General features: G+C 42.6%; 2 protein-coding genes across 7 annotated transcripts in view; both read left to right on the forward strand.

Annotated features, from left to right (window-relative positions):
* The window catches only part of LOC105394052, a 41,315-nt gene that overhangs the window by 18,882 nt on the left and 3,507 nt on the right, over positions 1 to 18,926 (forward strand). For 2 of the 3 annotated variants that reach the window (XM_038118999.2, XM_038118997.2), the window contains exons 4-6: positions 4,078 to 4,169; positions 9,184 to 9,318; positions 9,649 to 9,861. In XM_038118999.2, the coding sequence (XP_037974927.2) occupies positions 4,078 to 4,169; positions 9,184 to 9,318; positions 9,649 to 9,861 (440 nt within the window). The remainder of the gene's footprint in view (positions 1 to 4,077; positions 4,170 to 9,183; positions 9,319 to 9,648; positions 9,862 to 18,926) is intronic. The other variant, XM_038118998.2, reaches the window with a different exon arrangement.
* LOC105389039 (uncharacterized protein K02A2.6-like) lies at positions 12,012 to 16,772 on the forward strand. Of its 4 annotated transcripts, none has more exons than XM_048624755.1 (2): positions 12,012 to 13,453; positions 13,839 to 16,772. In XM_048624755.1, exon 2 carries the CDS (start codon positions 13,979 to 13,981, stop codon positions 16,427 to 16,429), a length of 2,451 nt encoding a protein of 816 aa, XP_048480712.1. In that variant the 5' UTR covers positions 12,012 to 13,453; positions 13,839 to 13,978; the 3' UTR covers positions 16,430 to 16,772. The 4 variants fall into 2 exon arrangements, with proteins under 4 accessions (XP_048480712.1, XP_048480713.1, XP_037964814.1 ...); XM_038108886.2 differs by having other exon boundaries at positions 12,012 to 13,438.

The following is an 18,926-nucleotide window of genomic DNA, read 5'->3' on the forward strand; positions in this document are numbered from 1 at the left end:
ATACCCCGTAGTTCTTCTTCTATCGTGTAAAATGCACTAAGCTAACTTCCTCCAGTGTTTTGCTACTCTTATTGCGAGATCATTGGCCTTCATCAGGTCTCCTTGACTGCATTTTGGGGCATCAGGACACTCTATAAGGTGTGACGTTGTCTGGAGGCTTCCGCAACTGCATAGAGTGCTGGCATTGGCTGGGAGCATATCCCATCGCCTTAAATTGTCCTTCGTCCGGGCAACGCCAGCCCGGAGGCGGTTTAGAGTTTTCCATACAGACCACTCTTCACCCCCTCCAGCAGGCAGCTCCTCGGCTGGCTGGACAAACTGACGCAAGTGGGAAGTATCGGCTCTCCAGCGGCTCAACCTGAACTCCTGCGCTGTCTCGTTAGTCAGCGGTTCGGTTGTGACGAAGCTTCTGCGTGATTTAAGGCGCTGCTGCACTGGAACATGACCATACAGAGGATGGCGCAAGTCGTTCAGTTGTTTCCAGCGCTCTTTGGCCGCAGCGGCCTGTCTGCGAACCGCTGGCGGTGCTATTCCAGCGAGCAGGTATAGCTTATCAGTCGGAGTTGGTTTTAAGCAGCCTGTAACCAGCCGACAGGTCTCATTAAGCGCGATGTCCACCTTCCCAGCGTGAGCCGAGTTGTTCCATACTGGGCATGCGTATTCTGCCGCGGAGTAACTTAAGGCTAGGGCTGAGGTTCGTAGGACATGCGGGTGAGCCCCCCAAGTTCTACCGGTCAGGCGACGAAGAATGTTGTTTCTTGCGGCCACTTTCATCTTTGTGTTGGTGCAATGGCACCCCGTAGTTATAAAAATAGAGGGGGGGGGGACATACTTTTTACGACTTTGAGAGCTGATATCTCAAAAACCGTTCACTTTAAGAAAAATGTTTTTTAGAAAACTTTATATCATTTTAAAAGACCTTTCCATTGATACCCCACACGGGTATGTACATCGAAAAAAAAAATTTCATCCCTCAGTTACATGTATGGGGGGCCCCACCCCCAATTCTTTTTTTTACTATTTAGTGTCATATTTTTGTAGCGGTTCATACAACACATATTCCCATCAAATTTCATCACTGTAGTACTTATAGTTTCCGAGTAAATCGGCTGTGACAGACGGACAGACGGACAGACGGACATGACGAAACTATAAGGGTTCCGTTTTTGCCATTTTGGCTACGGAACCCTAAAAACTAACAATATAGGTGCTTTTTGTGTCAGCTGTTAGCTGTTAGACGCCATATTTGTTTTATTCACCACCTGACTGATTTTAAGTCAGCTAACTAGTTGGACGTTTTGTAACGCTTGTACAATCAACGTTCGGCCTAGTCATACAACTGAACAGCGCCATCCAATGAACGGGCTAGTGGTTCAATCAAACAGCAGATTAAACCAGTTGCCTGCGACATATGCACCGGCCCGGCCGCGCATGGCGGAGTTAATGGACCCGCTTGCAAGACGTGCTCGTTTGTACGTGGGCCTTTGTCCTCAAATGTTACAATATCTGCTCCGTGTTTGTTCGGCGTGACGGCTGATCTGTGGCACTCTCGCCGTGTCCGATCACTATCGTTAGTAGTTCTGCATTTAGTCATCTGTGGTTCTGCCCGGAGTTGGGCTAGCGCTGTTTCAGTAGTGTTTTAGATCTCATAAATAGCATTGCGTTACACAAGTAGTGTTAGTTGCGTTGATATTTTTGTAGAATTTAGAGATCGATGCGATTTTCTTGAGTCCTTTTTATTAATGAAACTAGGTACCTATTAATTGAAAATACACGTTGAAAATACTTCAATAACATCTTTGTTTTATTTCACTAAAGTTGAACGCCAGGAGGTATATTTAATGAATAAAATCATTCAGTTTAAACTCGCCAGTCTTATCTGATTGAATATTCATAGTTTAAGTTAATTGAATTATAATGTATTGTTGGTCTTTCGAGATAGAATCTGAATCTGGTGATCTAATTAATTTAACTCGAACCAGAAGGTACGTAGCTTGTGCGGGTAGATGGTCATTAGTGTGCAGCGTGCTTAGAGCATCATCTAGATGGCTATCTGCGTGCGTCGGGACTAGCAGCTAGCTGCTGCCCTGGCTGTGAGAGCCGCCCACTCATTGTTTATTAGCGATTCCGTTTCTTTCGATCTGTTATCTATCTGCTCCGCGCGCTCGCGTGCCCGGCCTTGGCTGCGACCAATTAACTCAGAATATTCCTCATCTGTGACTAATTCGCGACCACCTAGCTCTTATTGCATGTAGTGTAACATTTGTTTAAACCACTGTGCGTAGTATTCAATGCATTAAATATCTACATAACTAATTAATATAGTTTTTGAACAGCGAAATCAACAAAATTTCAGCATGTAGGGAAGGGAGTCTGTCTGACCATTTATCCAAAACAAACACAAGAGTGTCAATCTATTCTGATCTCCATGAAGCCCACTGCTGCTGATGGAAATACCTCCGCTAACGATTTTTACTGCTATGTATTTATAAATGTTTCACCTCCCCTGCACTTCAGTGCAGTGGTGGTTAGAATTAACATATTTTTATAGATCTTATTTCTGACTTGTTACCGTGCGGGAAAATATTGTCAGTTTTCCCCTTTTGTATTTTAGTAGGTAGCCAGGTAGGCAAGTAGTTATTATAGCCCTTAAAAAGGCTTGAGAAATACTTAGATGACTGGTTTTTCCTGAGTTAAATTCATTGTAATGTCATATGAAAAGTAGCCTCTACGGTGTATTTTAGGTATATTGTGTGTAGCTTGTTGCCGGCCGCCTGCCCACAATCAGCATGAGCGACGGCTGAGCGTGTTCTCGATATTTCTTTGATGTCGTTTTGTCTGATGTTCGCTTTTTAACATTTACATGTCTTTGGCACTGAGTAACGCACAATTAAGAATGTTCCTTATTTTCAGTAAGAATATAAGATATTTAACTACTCCTTTCAGTAGTTAGATAGAAGTAGATGTTTACCAAAATGTTGACGCTGGTGCGACGCGACAATGAAGGTGATTGGAGCGGCTGCAGTCCGACCCGACGACGTCGACATTGATTTCAAAATCCAATTTAAAGGAAAACCATTTTAATTTGAAGTCCCGTGAAGTTGGCAGCGCGCCGCATTAGGGCCGCGGCCGTAACGATCAATTCTCGTCGTTTTCTCGTCGCAGCACGAGTCATCGGGCTAATGGAGTGTGCAGGCGGAGAGTGCAGGTGCGATGGCTCTTATCGTGTGAGCGGCAAGGGCGGGACTGCGCCGCCACTAGCGCAGGGGGGTGGGGGAGGCGCGCGGAGGGGGTGGCAAGTTCAAGTGCACCCCCCCGCGGGTGCAGCGCCACAAGAGCAAGGATTTTGCCTAAAAAGCGGCGATGCCAAGTTCGCTATTAGTAAGAAAATTAAGGAAACTTTAATTTAGGTACTTCCTAATGAAATGCAGGGTGCTGTTTCTCAGATTTGCCACGTACGGTACCTGCTGAGGTGCTTGTTGTGCACTGCGTGTAGCTGCAATCTCTAGATCTTGATATTTAGCGGCGGCGCGTAATCTGATCCCTTTAATTACTGTACCTATCGATTATTAAATCCGTGAAGTCGCTGGCTATCTGGCAACTGGAGGTTCACTTACAGATTCAGGAAGTACTTACGGTGGTATACTGTGATCGGGTCTCCACCTGGAGTTTCTAAATATTGTGTATAAAATGGTCCCAGTATACATGCGGACGTTGCGAATAATATCGATGACGATTCCGAGAATTTCATTGTATAAATAGTTCAGATCGAGTCTTTGATGGCCAAACTTTTATAAGAAACTAATTTAGGTTTTTATTTACTTAAATGAATAATTATGTCTTTACACTGTTAGAGTGAGTAACGCCTCTTGCTTGCCTGCTTGGTGGTTTCTTCTGTGTATGTTTTTGATAACGCTTCATGAATATCTGCCCAGGCCGGGGACCGAACCTGGGACCTTTGGCATAGCAGTCATGGTCTCTAACCACTACAGCATTCGGATTTCGGTCGTCATAAATACTTAGTTATTATCGGTGAGTAGCCGTGGCTCAGTGCAGTGACGTGGCGTGTTGTTGCAGGGGCGTGCGACGCGGGCTGCGGCTGCGCGGCGCCGCGCGTGCCCGAGCCCGACCTGCTCTACGACCACCACTCCTCCGAGGAAGAACTCGAGGTCAGTACCACCGCCCACACTCGACTGTCTCACACGGCGGTCGCAATATGCCCACCACGATTCAGATCAAAAACATGTCGTGTAGACTTTGTAAAATATAGCAAGAGTCCCATGACGTTTGATTGACAGACGCTAATGACTGGTTAATAAAGTTCATTTTCCTTTGACAATCAACAAATGTCAGTTAAAATGTATGGATTCGACAGCTGTCATAGGGCTCATATCATTATAATTATTACCTATATTTTACAAAGTTTAGTTTTGTTTTTGTCTCTGAAAACAAGAAAGTGACCTCTACATTTTATCTAACTGTCCATACTAGTCGAACTCCCTATTTGTTACAGTCACGTAGTCTCATTGTATGCTCCCTTATAAATATAGTCCCTCGACGTTTGATCGTTGCATGGCCTTTTCTCGTGTTGTGGCAAATACGTATTCTCATTCGCACATACAAAATAGACGACTCTCTACCTTTATTACGTACATTAACACTTACATACACTCACTTCTCGATTTAACTTTGTTACTTACACGACTTTCTAAACACTTGGAGAAATTGTTAATAGCAAATAGATAGCTCATTAAGTCATCTGTTTAAGCCCATAAAGTGAAATAAGTAGATAAAGTGAGTGGAGTAGTAAACCTCCTGATGTAAAATACATTAATGCGTACTTAACTAGTGTAATCATAATTACTTAATCAGAAAGCACTACCCGCACCCAGTCGTACGTATCCCGGGATTGCTTACTTGGAATAAGCAGCATGAATATTTGACACATGTAGGTTTTACCGTACCGGTGCGCGGTCTTCGGTTTTTATTCTCTCTGCTTTCTGCCTACTTACCCCCTGGCCACAGCCAATTGCGGCGCGGCGTGCGGCGCGGCGAGCGGCGCGGCTAGCGGTGAGCGCCGAAAACAAACGCTAGACAACGTACGAAGTATGCCACAGCTAGCCGCGGGGCGAAATGCGGCGCGGCTAGCGGCGCGGGTTGCATGGCGCGGTGCGCGGCGGCGGCGGGCGGCGCGGTGTGCGAGCGAAACAAATGTACTAGAGAGTATCGAGGCGGCCACAGCTCAAAGCGGCGCGCACGGCGGCATCAAGTGGACGGACTAGCGGTCGCAACTGGTCGAGCTGTGGCATACCACCGCAATCCGCACCGCCCGCCGCCCCTCACGCCGCACCTCATCCCGCACCGCTGAAAGCTGTGGCTGAGCCCTTAGGGTTCATTATTACTAGACTAGTTACTATAACTTGGGAACTAGGAAATAGTCATATCATTTTAAATGCTATGCTTGAATCTAATTAAGATTAAGTCATCATAGCTTTAAACTCGTTAACGTTTATTGAAGTAAATAAGGAGGTATCCTCACGTCTTGTGAAATATTCACTTAATGTGCTATCAAACAACATCCAACCAACAGAGAAAAACTATTCTTACAACGAGCTTGTCATACACCCCTCTTGCTCTCACAGCAACATAAGGAAAACTAGTACGTAGATAGTTAATGAAATACTTATTGAGGAAAAATGGGGGGTCACGAGGGTAGGGGCAGCGACGGCAGTCCGCACAATTGCCGGCTATCGGGAATCGCTGATGCCGTAATTGGCCGTAACCGGCGACCATAAGTTAGTGCCAATTTATGGGGACGGTCCAGAGTCGATTACGGACTCTCGAGAAGCTGTTCCCGAACTTTTTGGCAAACGCCGCTGTTAGTTCGCGCTAATTAGGCAAATATACGTGGATCTCATGTCCAATGGAATTGGCCCGGGAAAGTTTCTCTTGGCAACATAAAGTCCGGTTCTACCGCCGGCCGACTGGCTGGCAGGTCGGATTGATTCACCGTCATTGCGTGTGATGGTTTCAATTACGCTATTAAGTTTCGTTCGTTTTGTGTATCGTGTAGAGACTATCGAATTAGGCTATCTGTGGGTCCTGGTCACGCGAGCAGCCCGGGGCGGCGGGCCCGCTGGCCCCGTGGTCGCCGCCGCCGCTGCACATAGTCTGCACTGAAGCTAACCTCCTTGCGCGACTCGTTGGGGCGAATGACATTATTCTATTGATTTTCTGTTTACGCTGTCTATACTTAATAGGGAGGTTTCAGGATTATGAGTTAATGCGCCTGGTAAATCAGAACACATTTAAAAATAATTTCATACGTATTGTAAGAAGTCATTTGTAGCATTATTACGAGTAGATTAGTTGCTGCGTGATAGATGACAGATGCTATTCAAAGTTGTAACATTATGTGTACATTAGGTGAGTGTGGTGCTGTGGTGCAAGTTGCACAGTGAGGTTACAACACAGTGGGGGTGAATGGCCGCGCCGCGTCGCCGTCGGTCGCCGAGTGCCGCGGAGTCAGCGAAAATTAGTAAACGAACAAAAAACTGCGCACTCCGCTCCCTCGCGGTGTTGCCGCCCCCATCACACAAAAATTACATTAATAAGCTTCATGGATTTCACAAATCTCCCGGTTTACCTTATAGCTGCATGTGTTTATAAATATTGCCTACTATGTAAGAGACATAGTGCACAACTAGCTCGCTAAAGTAAAAAAATTACATTAGGCTCTCTATGGAGACTATGCCATTACATTTCCATCTCATCTGAGAATGATTTGGTTTTGGTAAGACTTATTGTTCGATGTCAAGTTCCGCTGGTGTTAAATATTATTACCTAGTTAAATGCAGCAACACCCGAGTTTCAGCGGGTCTTCTCCGGTTGGACGATAAGGGATCAATTTCGATAACGACTCGCTTATTGACGCTCGATAATGTAGTAATGCGATGCAGTTTTATTTGTTTCCGAAACAAACAGCTTAGAATAATGGTAATAAATGACTAATGGAGCATGCTATTGTTACGCCGACAGACCTATCAAGTTCATGATGTGTAATCGGAGTAGGCCCCCGCGGCCCTCCCTCGCTGGCTCTCCTCATCATGCACTCATCTCTCGCGGCTGCACGTGTAGCTATTCTGTGCTGTGGAGTTGCCGAGAAATATCTATCGTTTAATTTTGTATTTTGCCATCTCTTGAGAGACAATAGTAGTACTAGTTATATCAATCTAGATCGAACTGCTTATAAATGTATTTGTAATTTTCAGTCATTTGTGTCTTGGTTCCCCAGCGAACATGCAAGCCTCAAAATACCTTAACCTTTCTAAATGTATGTGAAATAATTTTCCAACTGCTTAGCTGCTTAGGTTCCAATAAATGTATAATCGGAAGATATAAATTGCTTTCATGAATGCCGTTTGAAGACGCCATTTCTAGTGAGCTTCTAATTACAAGGTTCGCACATAATGTCAAAAGTCTTTGAACACCTCCAATGGCAGTAAATTATATATTAGTCAGTACCTCATTCAAAAGAGACTCATTAATGAAACACTTAAGTACAGTAGGTTCACTATTTTCCAATTTGATATTCTGAACTAAAGAACTAACACATAGCTAATGTACCTATCTAACTACGAGGAAGGTAAATAACTCGGATCAGGGGGCTTTAAACAGCTTGTTCGTTCCGCTTTGTTTGTGCTTATATGTAGGTAAGTATGCCTGTCTGAATGCAATGGACAGGATACCCGTGTTGTAAGCACAGAGACCAGTTTTAGGGAACGATAAAATTTGTGCATTCGTATACCCTTTGTAGCGCAGCGGTGCGTTAAATTCTCTGGGCTAAGCGGCGGCGGCGGCGGCGGCGCGGGGCCTCTATTTATGTGCCGCTACCGGCGCGAGCCGCTCTTTGACCACGGAGCGTGGCCTGCCCGCTGCCCGCTGCCCTCACACAAAGTGTTTGCCTAACCACTGATGGAATCTCAAATCTTGCATCGGATCAGAGTTAGGTACTAAACTATTTTTCTTCAAGTTTTAGAAACAACTCGACATGGAATTAGCCTACTTGGCTCATTTCATGCAGCACCTTAGTTCGCAAGTAATACACTGCGAAGTTGTCTGCAATAGACACGGGTCGCCAACACGTTCACATTTACGTGTCCATTGAAAGTCATCCCGCGTCCACTACTTGTGCTGGCGACAACACAAGGCGACGAGGTAAAAGGCTTTTTCCATGTGGACTCTTGCATCCATAATAAATGAGCGGTCGGCCGCAGCATTAGACTGTCGTTTTCGTCAGCAATTTCCAGCTGTTTTTCTCTCAGCGGTGGGGGGGGGGGGGGAGGGGAGGGCGGCCATTAATACCGGCGTGTAATGACGCGGCGCTTTGACTGCCGAGCATTGCGAGTTCTGCAATTACATGCTGAAATATTCAACGAAAGAAGAAGCCTTTAGAAACGGTTCTTTCTTTCCTTTTTTCTGGTGCTCTCGGCGCTTCCTGCGAGTGCGACTCGGCTTTCATACGACGTTGTATTGTTGATGCACAACACTTTAGTAGTCCATGCATAATACATTACCGGACAATTGGATAGTTGGAGATGCAAGTCCAATATTTTTCCAATCGGAGAAGCTTTTATACAAGACTGCCTGACTTTTTAAATTATTTATTCTACATAATTGAACAATCTTCTAGTAGTCGGGCGAATAGGTTTTGGTTGTTTGCGAAACATAAAGCTATAAAATCGTGCATTTACTTTTTTGGGTTATTGAAAAGATGAGTAGCTTCTATTTAGACTTTCTGTTACCTCTCCAAGTAGATACTGTTATGTACTTACACTACACATGATTGATACTAAGAATATTCTCCGTGACCCAGACTACATTTTTCATTATTTTGCAGGCTTGGTCATTGGTCCTTCTTTTGCACAATATATGTATGTACCTACTTAATACATATCGAATAGAAATTAAATCATATTTTACACAACAGAGCAAACTGACACAAAACTATCGACTAACTCTTTAGGGGCAATTCTGGCCTTCGCACAATGTTTAAGTGAAACCAAAGAAAAACAAAAAAAAACTCCTTGAAAAGTGGAGCACGCCAGCATTGCCCCCCCATGACTAGTTGTAACGTTGCGCATGCATGCGTCGCTCCTTGAGTCCTCATAGTCATGTGTGCAGGTGATCAACGGGCTGCCGCGCGCGGGCGCCGGCGCGGAGGCGTCGCGGCGGCGCGGCGCGTCCTCCCCGCCCCCCGCCGCCCCCGAGAAACGCAAGTGGCCCGCGCGCGCAGACGACGATGATGACGACGCCAAGGTATGCCATCTAACCTGCATCTACTACTTACATCACATTCGTATTCATTGTTCATGTTACGGATTAAGATTTATAAGACCCGATGGACCTTGGTTCTGAAAAGCGAATCCGAATTCACCAGGTTTTCTCAAGGATGTGGTAAGCCAAAATAACCTACGTGCAGGTAACGTCCTGGATATTTCAACAGCTGAGTTTGGTGCTCGGTTCAAAAAATAATTGGTTTCTATAGTTGTTGGTGCTATAGATTCAGGTCTTAAATAAAGTAAGCGGCTACCTGACTCATTTAGTAAAGTAGTTGAACGTAACTGAGATGCGCTACGGTGGTTGCAGGTGGAGACGCCGGTGCGGTTCCGCACGTCGCCGCCGCTGGAGGCGCTGAAGCCGCGGCGGAGCGGCGCGGGGGGCGAGTGCGCCTGCCCCGCGGGGGCGCCGGCGGGGGCCGCGGGGGGCGCCGGGCCGGGGGGCTCGCCGCGCCGCCGCCGCCAGGCGCCGCCCCCGCCGCGCCGGCACCGGCCAGCGCTCGACTTCGATAAGATGCAGCAGGTGAGGGTCACACTGATTTAGATTTTCTATCATACTTAATTTAGACAACAAAACAAAAACGTTCATGAAACATTTTGAGACGCGTCGTATACGTAAATTCTCGACGTGTTTTCATATACATATTTTTTATGTTAGATTAAGTTTTGTTACGCACTTGACACGAGGTCATTAACGTGCAAGAAAATAACTGTTCCGTGAAGGGAGACGCTTGAATACAGTGAGGCAGGTATTGTTCCAGCTCATGCCTGCTACAAACTGCATCCAACTATTCTCTTTTTCATAACAGTTGGCGTGAAAGAAACTTGGTAACGAGTGTGAACAAAGGCCCATCATTTCACGCACCTATCCAGAGCGATAATCTGCTGCGTAGACGCATTGTTTTTTTTATTCAGTTATGCTAGGAGGAAACTGTCTTAACATATTACCGTGGCCGATAGCGAAACGCAATACATAACTGGATATACACATACCTACTATGTAGGACCGACTACCACTGTTTATTTCACCGATGATTTTAAATCTAGTAATCTCTTCATTCTCCTGTTTAAAACGCTTTGTTATATCCGATAAAAATATCTATGTTCAATAATTTCTTGTCAAGGTCAGAACGATAAGGATATTATTCGCTTTTTTCAACGGGCGGCCTGGCGGCGGCGTAACGCAAAACGTTATTGGATTTATTTACTTCAGCGATACAATTTGCGATGGTATCCTAACAGCGTTTATCGGTAAAATCCATTTCTTATAGTAAATGAGTTTATATCAAGGACGAGACTGTTGAAGCAAGATAATTTGATATATGGATATTGGGTTTAATTTCTTGTAAGATGGCTTCGCAAGAAACTACTTTTAGCATTAAACTTATGTTGAACGAACTATCTGATTGATCGATCACGCTCCAGCTCCGCTATTCATCAAGGAATCTTGCCCGATCATTCGTTACTTGCCTGCCCAAATTATAATTCGAATATTTCTCGTCTAATACACAGGATGTGAGTACAGAATGGGTGAACCCCTCAATTACTTATGTGCCAATTACCGTAATGTTCATCAGAAATATTGCAGTTCATATTCTTCACTGGCGTAAGGCCGGGCCTGTATATCGATTGCAATAATGAGTACTTAAAGATGAATTAAAGCTTTGTCCCGTCCCGTGGCTCGTCTACCGCGCACGTGGAGGCGCGAAGGTCGCCGCTGCAGCGCCGCGCCGCCGCCGCCGGCCGCATACTAATGCTGGCTGCGACCCCGAACTAGGGCAAGCTGTGAGCCTGTGACCCTTCACACCTCCCGCATACATATTATAAATATACAGAAAAATATGTCAACCCAACGCCAAAATAAAAACCACTGGGAAATTAGTCTTCTAATGCAGATATAATAAAAAAATAACTTGGCTTTTGATAGTAGTGATGTCTTAAGAATGATCAACGATAGTTTTCAGCATTTTCTTTGTAATATTCTGAATTTTGGATCGATTGTACCTATTCGATAAGTCGATGCTGCGGTTGTTACGTTAGTCAAACCACGGATTTACCGACACGTCACGTCATTATGAGCAATGCTGTTCTTACGGTAGAAAGTCTCATGATGTGATAAAATCCATATTTCCACCGCATCTTACTCGTTGGCGGTGATCGCTGCATCTCAGGTGGCGGGAGGCGCGAGAGCGGGACGGCGCAGCCCGACCCCTGACCCGACTTGTTGCACCGGGCACCGGCGAGCGCGCTTACATACACCGTTACAAATTATACGCTTCAAACTTACAAAAAAAATGATTCGTTCTGAAATTCACCGATGATGCTCAACATCTTACAGGTCATGCACTCGAGTAGAAGCGCGGTTCAGTGTATTTGGTAAATGAAAGCAGTTTTCCAAGTCATTCGACTGTCGGCCGGGAAACGGTAGCGCTGTCTAGTTAATTCGCTCATAATATGCAACTGTTGTGAACAATAAAGCTGGAATAGTTTAAGTGGCGGGTTTAATGTGCAGGCACACGCGTGAGGGTTCCCACGCGCCGCCGCCGCCGCCCCGCGCGGAGTATGGAAGTATGAAGCTTCGCTCAATTACCGACTGCCACGTACATCGCACCGACGGAAGCTAACGCCTATAATTTTATTCACCATGCATATTTTTTTGTTCTTCATCTAATAAGCCTTGTGGTATATTTGCTAATTTCTGAACGCAGCTCTTGCTGTCCTGCTCACTCGTCCTCTCTCGCTTTTTCCTTCTTCTTTGCTTAGCGGCCATTAACGCATATAGTGTTTTGTTTAAATAAATAGTAATTAATTAATTTACTGGTTTTACTCAAGACACGACAAGTTGGCGACGAGACGAAAGTGCCCAGTAAAGTGTGCAATAAAGGATATCGCTGAAATTAAAGTGATTTCTTCTGAAAAAGCAAAAACTAATTCACCGGCGCACGCTTCAGTGTGAAGTTGGCCGAAAAAGAAAAATAATTGCAAACGCATTCCAAAGTCGGACATTTTGTGTTGTGACTAAGTTCACGTTTGTTTTGGACGATAAAGAAAACAAATGTCAAATGAATCAAAACGAAACTTTTACAACTTCTTGGATTTACAAGCTGAACAAGACTGAACTGCAGGAAAAATTAACCGAATACGGATTACAATTCGATGATAATCTTAAGGTGGATGATCTCAGAAAATTACTTAGTGACTATTGCAAACTAAAAAGTCGAAAACAAATAATGGCCAATAATTACAACTTACACTCTTTCGATGGTGAGAATTGGGAATCATTCGAACAGCAACTGGAATGTATCATAGCATTAAATGAAGTACCAGATTCTAAGAAAGTGCCATTATTGCTAACGAAAATCAGCCCAAAAGTGTTTGAAACACTAAGTTGTATTTGTGCTCCAGAGAAACCATTAAAATTAACCTACATCGAGTTATGTAATAAATTGAGAACCAAATACACGCCCTTGCAATCGTCAACCTTGGATCGGGCCTCATTTCGAAGCAGAAACCAGTTTCAAACAGAAACTATTGAAGAATATGTACTAGCTTTAAGAAAACTAGCTGGGACGTGTAAATTTAAGGACTTGGATGACCAAATAAAAGAGAAGCTCATTGATGGTGTCTACTCAAAACTGATTAAATTTGAATTATTAAAAGGCAGTCCAGATGCTACTTTGGATGAAACAGTAGTGTTGGCTAAGACTGTTGAAGCGGCATTAGCACAAACCAAAAGCAAAAATGGGACGGAGGTCTCGGATATGTTTCAGTACCAACAGGAGCAAAGAACTCCTTCTAAAAATCTTTCTAAAAGAAACAAATTCAATAATTCCAAGTCCCAAGGTAACAAAGGAGTAAATAAACCACAAATAACATGTTACTGCTGCGGGAATAATAATCACATGAAAGCGGAATGCAGATTAATACATAAATATTGTTCTGAGTGTGGGAAACAGGGACACCTATATAAAGTATGCCCCAAGAATTCGCGAACTAATCAAATATATACCATGGAAACTGATGACCAAGGAAGCGACCAATCACAAATCCAGGATGGTGTCGAAGATTCAATTGGAGGTCTATTTGATGAACATATAGAGGTATATTCTGTCAATGTAAGGAAGATACCGCCACACTATATTAGGCTCCATGTAGAAGGCAAAGATCTTGATTTTCAACTAGACACCGGTTCAGATGTATCAGTGATTCCATTAAAAGATAAGAATCTTTTCTTTAGTAAATTCAACATACTTGATTGTAATGTTAGATTTAGGAACTTTGACCAAACAATTTCACAACCAGTTGGCATAATGAAAGATTTAACAGTAAATTATGAGAATAAATCTATGAAATTAAATGTTTTTATAGCTCATGATGATGTACCAAGGATAATTGGCCGTGATTGGTTGGATGCTTTTGATCTGTGGCCTCCAAAATTTATGGACACTCATATTATTGGTGAGGAAATAAATTATAACCTAAATGTAAAATCTGTTTCAGAGGCTGAACATGTAATTAAGGAAAAGTTTGCAGAAGTATTCAGTTCCGGTTGGGGTGATTTCAAAGGGGAGGCAATTAAATTAAAATTAAAATCAGATGCCAAGCCCAAATGCCTTCCAGCGCGTCGGGTGCCGTATGCGATGAAGGATAAGGTAAAAAATGAAATTTCTAGATTACTTGAAAATGATAGAATCACTCCTGTGGAATACAGTCAGTGGGGTACACCGGTTGTTCCTATATTGAAACCAGATGGATCAGTCCGCTTATGTGGTGACTATAAAGTTACTTTGAACCCACACTTGGAAGTTGACCAATATCCATTGCCCCATATTAATGACATCTTTAATACATTGAAAGACGGAAAATACTTCTGCGAACTTGACTTGAAGGAGGCATATTTACAGGCAAAATTAGATGTAGATTCACAGGAATTAACAACTATTGTCACAGAGGAAGGAACATTTAAATATAAGTACTTACCCTATGGTGTAAGCACTGGTCCAGGATCATTCCAGCGTCTCATGAGTAGTAAGCTTGCTAACATACCTAAAACTATTGTCTTCATTGATAACATTTATATTGCTGGAAAGGACCTTAATGAAACCCTAAATACATTGTATACAGTACTGTGCAGATTACAGGAATGTCAGTTTAAATTAAAACTAGAAAAATGTAAGTTTTTCCAAACATATATTGATGTTTTTGGGTTCAGAATCACCAGGAATGACATAAGCATTATAAAATCAAATATTGAACCATTATTACAAGCCAAAGCACCAACAAATATTACAATGCTTAGGTCATTTCTCGGAAAAATTAATTACTATAATCGTTTTTTGAAGGATATGGCATCTACTCTTGCACCTTTGTATGAGTGTACCAAGAAAAATAAATTTCAGTGGACCAAAGATTGTGATAAGGCTTTTAACGACATAAAAATTAAGTTGTCATCAGTAGATAGCCTCAGACATTTTGATCTGAACTTGCCCTTAATTCTAACATGTGATGCATCAAGCACAGGGCTGGCTGCTGTTTTGTCAAACAGAGATGTTGATGGTACAGTAAGACCCATCGCTTATGCTAGTAAAAAATTGAATTCAGTGGAACAGAGGTACTCTGCTATTGACAAAGAAGCGATGGCCATCATATTTGGTGTTACTAAGTTCTATAACTACACTTATGGTCGTATGTTTGAGTTAGAGACAGATAACTCAGCCTTAGTCAGGATCTTTGGTCCAAACAAAGGCATTCCTAAAATGGCAGCGAAAAGATTGCAGCACTATGCAATTTTCCTCTCAGCTTTTAACTATAAGATACGACACATCAAAACTAATGTAAATCCTGCCGATTTCTTATCACGTTCATGGGTAGAGACTGGATCTAACAATTTAGACTTTAATTGTATATATTTTCAAGAAACAGATAATAGTATGTGTGTTTATACAAACAGTTCCAATTTAAAAAATGTTGACTGGAAAGTTATCCAGCACGAGACACAAAAAGATGTGATTCTATCAAAAATAGTAAGATATACAATGGATGGTTGGCCTGAAAAAAAATTAATTGATACTGAACTATTTGTTTTTTACAACCGAAAAGATGAAATAAGTATGGATAGAGGTTGTTTATTTTGGGGGCATAGGATTATAATACCCACAGTATTAAGAGAATCTGTCACTGAGGAACTACATCAAAGTCACTTTGGAATAGTACGGATGAAGCAAATGGCACGTTCATATTTTTGGTGGCCTAATTTAGACTCCGAAATAGATATGATAACAAAAAATTGTATAATATGTTTAAATAACCATAAAAACCCACCAAAGACACCTTTGAAACCATGGCCGGTACCACCCTCCCCATGGTATAGGTTACATGCTGATTTCCTAGGTCCATTTCACAATAAAATGTACTTAGTAATTGTAGATAGTTACTCAAAATGGCCTGAGGCATTTGAAATGTCAAATATAGGTGCTGCTCGTACAGTTGAAATACTAAAAGCTTTATTCTGTCGGTATGGATTTCCAGTTCACCTGGTGACCGACAATGGTCCTACCTTCACTAGTGCAGAATTCAATAAGTTTTGCCAAACTTTGAATATAAAACATACTTTTACCCCCCCATATCATCCCGCCACCAATGGTGCGGCTGAAAGATTTGTTGAGACTTTTAAATCACATGTAACAAAAATAAAGGAAAGTGGAATTCCCATTGCCTCTGCTATAAACTTATTCCTCTTTGATTATAGAAATCTTCCTCACAGTACCACCGGAGTCACACCAGCAAAACTTATGCTAGGAAGGGAGATGCGGAATCGTTTTTCTCTATTACGGCCCCCACCAGTATCAGATAAGGCCTATGAAATGTTAGAGAAGCAGCGAAAATACACATCAGGTCATAGAGATGTATCATTCATGATAGGTGAGAAGGTCATGGTCAGGGACTATCGAGGGGGTCATAAACCATGGATTCAGGGTAATATTGTAGGTGAATCAACACCAGGTGTAACATATATTATCGATGTGGATGGAAATAACTGGAAAAGACATGTAAACCAAATTTTAAAATGTAATAGTAGTTTATTAGAATAGTTATTGTAATAATAGTTATTGTAGTAGTACCTTAAGAATACCACTGTTTAATACTACTGTTATAATTTATAAGTTATTTAGAACTATACTTAGTTATAATTGAGATTGTTGTTTGTTTTAAAATGTAAGTGATAGAAGGTAGAGAGAGCTATTCAAACAAATATTTTATTCATTATTGAAAGAAACATTCATATTAGGTGGTGGAGGGTGTGGTATATTTGCTAATTTCTGAACGCAGCTCTTGCTGTCCTGCTCACTCGTCCTCTCTCGCTTTTTCCTTCTTCTTTGCTTAGCGGCCATTAACGCATATAGTGTTTTGTTTAAATAAATAGTAATTAATTAATTTACTGGTTTTACTCAAGACACGACAAGCCTTTTCTTAAATATCGTGTCAGGATGTCTGTACAGAACAGAGCAACAAGACTTTAAACTTTATAGTTCTTACAGGCTTTTCCAACGTACATAATGTCAGCCAGCTAAGCTGACAACTCGGTCGCGCCGGGCTCCGGAGTCATTATAACTGCATGTATACAGGCAGATGGCTATAAAACAACGAGTTAGTAAATTACCTACTTGAGCAAATTAGTGATTATAGGCGGTGTGATGTGACGTGGTGTCGCTCGGGGACACAGCCGCGCGGCATAGCATATGATGCCCTGCCTCGCATGTAAAAACATATCTTTGTGGATTCATAGTATTTTATATCCTATTTATTATATTTGAATTCCTAAATAACGATTTAGATAAACGGAAATATTTAAAATATGAAACAAATAGTTATTCCTGTGATGTGATGTGAACTGTTTTACCTCGTAGCCTGTGCGGTCCCGGTAGTCTGTAAACCGGACTCATTACGCCGGAGAATAAATACGTTTATTGAAGCGAGTTTAGAAAGCAAATAGAGGCAAAGCACACAATCTACAGACCCAAGTTGTTAGTTTAAGTGTTTGCACCATAATCCCGTCGCACGCGTTTACACTCCGCCGAGGAACCTTGCACTCGTATTATATACACGTGTGTGTACAATTTTATTGTACTAGTACATATGTAGGTACTTCGGAACTTGTCAATAATTAAATTAGTAGAAAAACAAGTTTCAAACTTTCTAAGTTGTTTCTTTAGAATCCCACTGCTGATTCAAAGTATGTTTATCACTTACATCTTCCATTTATGTGATGTAAGTATGGTAGTAGCCAGCCCATACATATCTAATTCTGCCGATTATAAACGGATAAATCATGGGAAAATACATAAGTACTATAAGTGGAACAGTTCTCATTCAGTAAGTTAAGTTAGAAACCTGGCCAAATAGGGCAAGTGTCGCAACAGCATATTGAGCAGTTATCAGAGTGGGGACGCGTACCTCGGCTGATAGTGCGCGAGCTATCGGGGGCCCGACCGTTATCAGGCATCTCGCGGCCGACGACCCCACGCAGATCCACGCGGCTGAAAAGAGACAATTGAACGGTTATCTCTGCTCGAGCGAGCCGCCGGCTGCTGCCTGGGGGCTTGTCCGTGTCCGCACCGACCATAGTTACTGTTCTCTCTGGATTCAATATTGACATAAAATATTGAAAGTAATTGATCTAGTTGAAATGGTTTAGTATAGCTTGGACCACCACGGCTAGCCCCCTGGTCTACGTGCAGTGTGCGGTGGCTGGCGGTAGGCAGCCAGGCACTGCGTGAACACATCTGCCGTCCATCAATGCAAATGCCGTGCACCGAGCGTGACACCGCTATTAAATTACTCCAACTTATCTATACATTTTAATGAGCTTTCCATCTCTTGATTCTTGCATACCAAAGTACGTGAGTACCTACTTTACTATAAAGATAAAATGTTTGATTGCGTGAGATATTAAAAATGTTTATTTATTCGTAAATCAACAACACACTATACTTTAATCAGTTTAGGAATGAGATTGCAACTGATGCTCCAGTGAGTAGGTAGTTTTTGCTCGGTGAGACGTGGCGTGGAGTTGGGGCCGCGGTGGAGTCCATACTTGGGCTCCGGCCGATGAGCCACCTTCCATTCTGGTCGCGTCTGGAATACGTTTCTCTAATAAAAAGTCGGTCGAAGCCAGGGCTGCCGCCTGAATCGATAACATCTAGTTTACACATAAATCTGATCAAACGTGTGAATGTTGTTCATTTGTGAATGCATGTTTTCTCAGAACACATCACTCAATGCATCGTATGCAAAGTGTATACAGTGAATGCACAAAATAAACTCTGAATCCGATTTCATTTAGCAAACAAACGATATCTTTCTCTTACTTTATTGACTGTAATAAAATGTTACGATCCCATTTCCTTATTGTCGCATCCTAATTAAATGGGTTCTAGCGTCTCCCTCTCAGCAAGATCTCTGCGAGATAAACGCCTAATTTTCGACGCGACGATCAAGATAGTAACAGTATCCTTGTCGGGGCATAAACAGATACTTGAGATATCCAAAACCTGTATTAGCACGTCAAAGTGATCAATTAGCAAGTTG

Source organism: Plutella xylostella, chromosome 12, assembly GCF_932276165.1.
Source record: "Plutella xylostella chromosome 12, ilPluXylo3.1, whole genome shotgun sequence".
Lineage (NCBI taxonomy): Eukaryota > Metazoa > Arthropoda > Insecta > Lepidoptera > Plutellidae > Plutella > Plutella xylostella.

What these genes read in the sequence shown, in the direction of transcription:
- LOC105389039 (XM_048624755.1), top strand. Translation starts at nt 13,979, where the DNA reads ATGAAGGATAAGGTAAAAAATGAAATTTCTAGATTACTTGAAAATGAT.